Genomic DNA, 2036 nt, shown 5'->3' with positions numbered 1-2036 from the left:
TCTGTCTTTGCTTTGCTATGTTCTATTTTTAGGTTTTTTTTTTGTTGTTGTTGTTGTTGTTCCTCTGGATGGAATTTCTGAGATGTTAGTGAATGGGGGGATATGAGGATGCTGGGAGGGGTGGGAGAAAAGCAGAAAGCAGTACAAATACAAGACTTCAAGCAGATTCTCAGAGCAACTGGGAGGTAAAGACACGGAGAGGTTTGGTGGAGGCGCTGGGTGCTACGACAAACACAAACACTAGCCGAACTTTCCAAAACGTCTATTATTCTAAGGAGGAAATGCAGCAAGGAAGGAGCGATTCTGTCTGTGCTCTGCCCGATTACAGACCCTCTCTGGTTGATTTTTTTCTTCTTTTTTTCCCCTACAATCGGGTGGATTCGATCTGAACTTTGCATGGAGAACAGAATGCTGTGTGTGAGTGCGTGGGGGAGTGAGGGGTTGACACACACACCAGCCACACTCCCACCCCCATCTATGAGGGCACACACCACACCCCACACCCCGACACCCCACTTCTCATGCTTTATGTGGAAGCATCTTCACAGCACAAACCATAGGTCCCTTGGAAGGAGAGTCTGAGGTCTTTGCCTTTTTTGCAGGCGCGTTGCATTTATACTCAGGGAGGAAAAAAAATATCACCAGGCACAAAGGGAGGAGGGGCGGGGAAAGGAAGGGGGAGGGGGGAGGGGTAACCGCGCGCTCAGGTGAAATTAAAATTGGAGGTCAGTTCCCGGATCCGATTCTCTCGGTTCATTTTCTTGAGTTTCATTCTGCGATTTTGAAACCAGATTTTGACTTGTCTGTCTGTAAGGTTAATGGTCTTGCTAATCTCCAGGCGGCGCTCTCGCGTCAAATACATATTGAACAGAAATTCTTTCTCCAATTCCAGCGTCTGGTGTTTAGTATAGGGGCACCTCTTCTTCCTTCCGCTCTTTGCTGTCAGCCAATTTCCTGTGGTGTTTTCTGCCTTTATCTCCTCTGTTAAAAATAACATTATTTACATAAGTATCTCTGAAGATGCAAACCCTCAGAGCACTGCAGCCTGTGCCAGCCTGCTATGGGGGCGGCTGAGGGAGCACAGGGGAGCTTCTCTAGCCCCACAGGCCTGGTGGGGTCCTCTTGGGCTCCGGGCTCTTAGAATTTCTTTGGAGTCTAGACTTACAGGGAAGAAAGGGAGGGAGTTCTTGCCTCCAAAGCATTTATTAAATTTAAATTGCCCAATTCCACCTCAATCTAGCAGATCCTGAGTACTCTCATGTTCCCCCAGCTTGCTGACTCTGGCGGGTACCCTAAGCCTTGCCAGGGTTGCCCTCTGCTCCATTCTGTTCCAGTTCTAGAAAATCCAACCAGGCAGAAAAGCATTTTCCAGGCTCCAGTCATAAGTACAGAGTCCACCCCGCAGAACAATTCCCAGAGAGCTTTGACCCCTTTCAACTCAGGGAAAGGACTTTGTCCCAGTGTCTGTGGCCAGAGGCCATTGCAGCGGTCCCTGCACCCCCCCCTCCAGCTCTTACTCCCACCTGAGTTGCCACAGAGTGACTCTGCCCCATTAGATCTCCCTGTTGCCATCTCTTCCTCTCTTGGCCATTTTCCCCAGATGTGTGGAGCTTCTGCGAGCAGCAGAGTTCAGGGACAACAGCTCTGGGGCATGCTGAGGGGTCCTCAGACAACTTCCCTGGCCAGAGGATCTAAGGTCAAGGGAGAGAGATATCCTGAGGAAATGCAGCCTCCTAGAAATCTCCCACCCAGTCTGTGTGCACATAGATGTATATGCCTGCAAGTACATGTGTATACCTGCAGAAATACACACACCACACACACATACACACACAGGTAGGCATATGTGTCTATTTATATAGGTGATACCATACTGTATTGTACATTTCCCATTATCTTATTGGAAGCTTCTCTCTCTAGCATGCATTCTGACTGAAATGGACCAGCCTTGCTCCTCAAGCAGCAGAAGGGATCTTGGCCATCTTTTTTTTTTTTTTTTTTTTTTTTTTTAAAAAAAAAAAAGGCTAAACCCCACA

General features: G+C 48.1%; 1 protein-coding gene across 1 annotated transcript in view; it reads right to left on the bottom strand.

Moving 5' to 3' along the window:
• Positions 1-666: 666 nt before the first annotated feature.
• The window catches only part of HOXC10 (homeobox C10), a gene marked incomplete at its 5' end in the record, with an annotated part of 5010 nt that continues 3640 nt past the window's right edge, over positions 667-2036 (bottom strand). Inside the window, one exon of the mRNA XM_006169126.1 lies at positions 667-981. Within this exon, the coding sequence (XP_006169188.1) occupies positions 704-981 (278 nt within the window). The remainder of the gene's footprint in view (positions 982-2036) is intronic.

Source organism: Tupaia chinensis, unplaced genomic scaffold, assembly GCF_000334495.1.
Source record: "Tupaia chinensis unplaced genomic scaffold, TupChi_1.0 Scaffold146740_1, whole genome shotgun sequence".
Classification (NCBI taxonomy): domain Eukaryota; kingdom Metazoa; phylum Chordata; class Mammalia; order Scandentia; family Tupaiidae; genus Tupaia; species Tupaia belangeri.
This window is presented reverse-complemented; position numbering and strand designations above follow the sequence as displayed.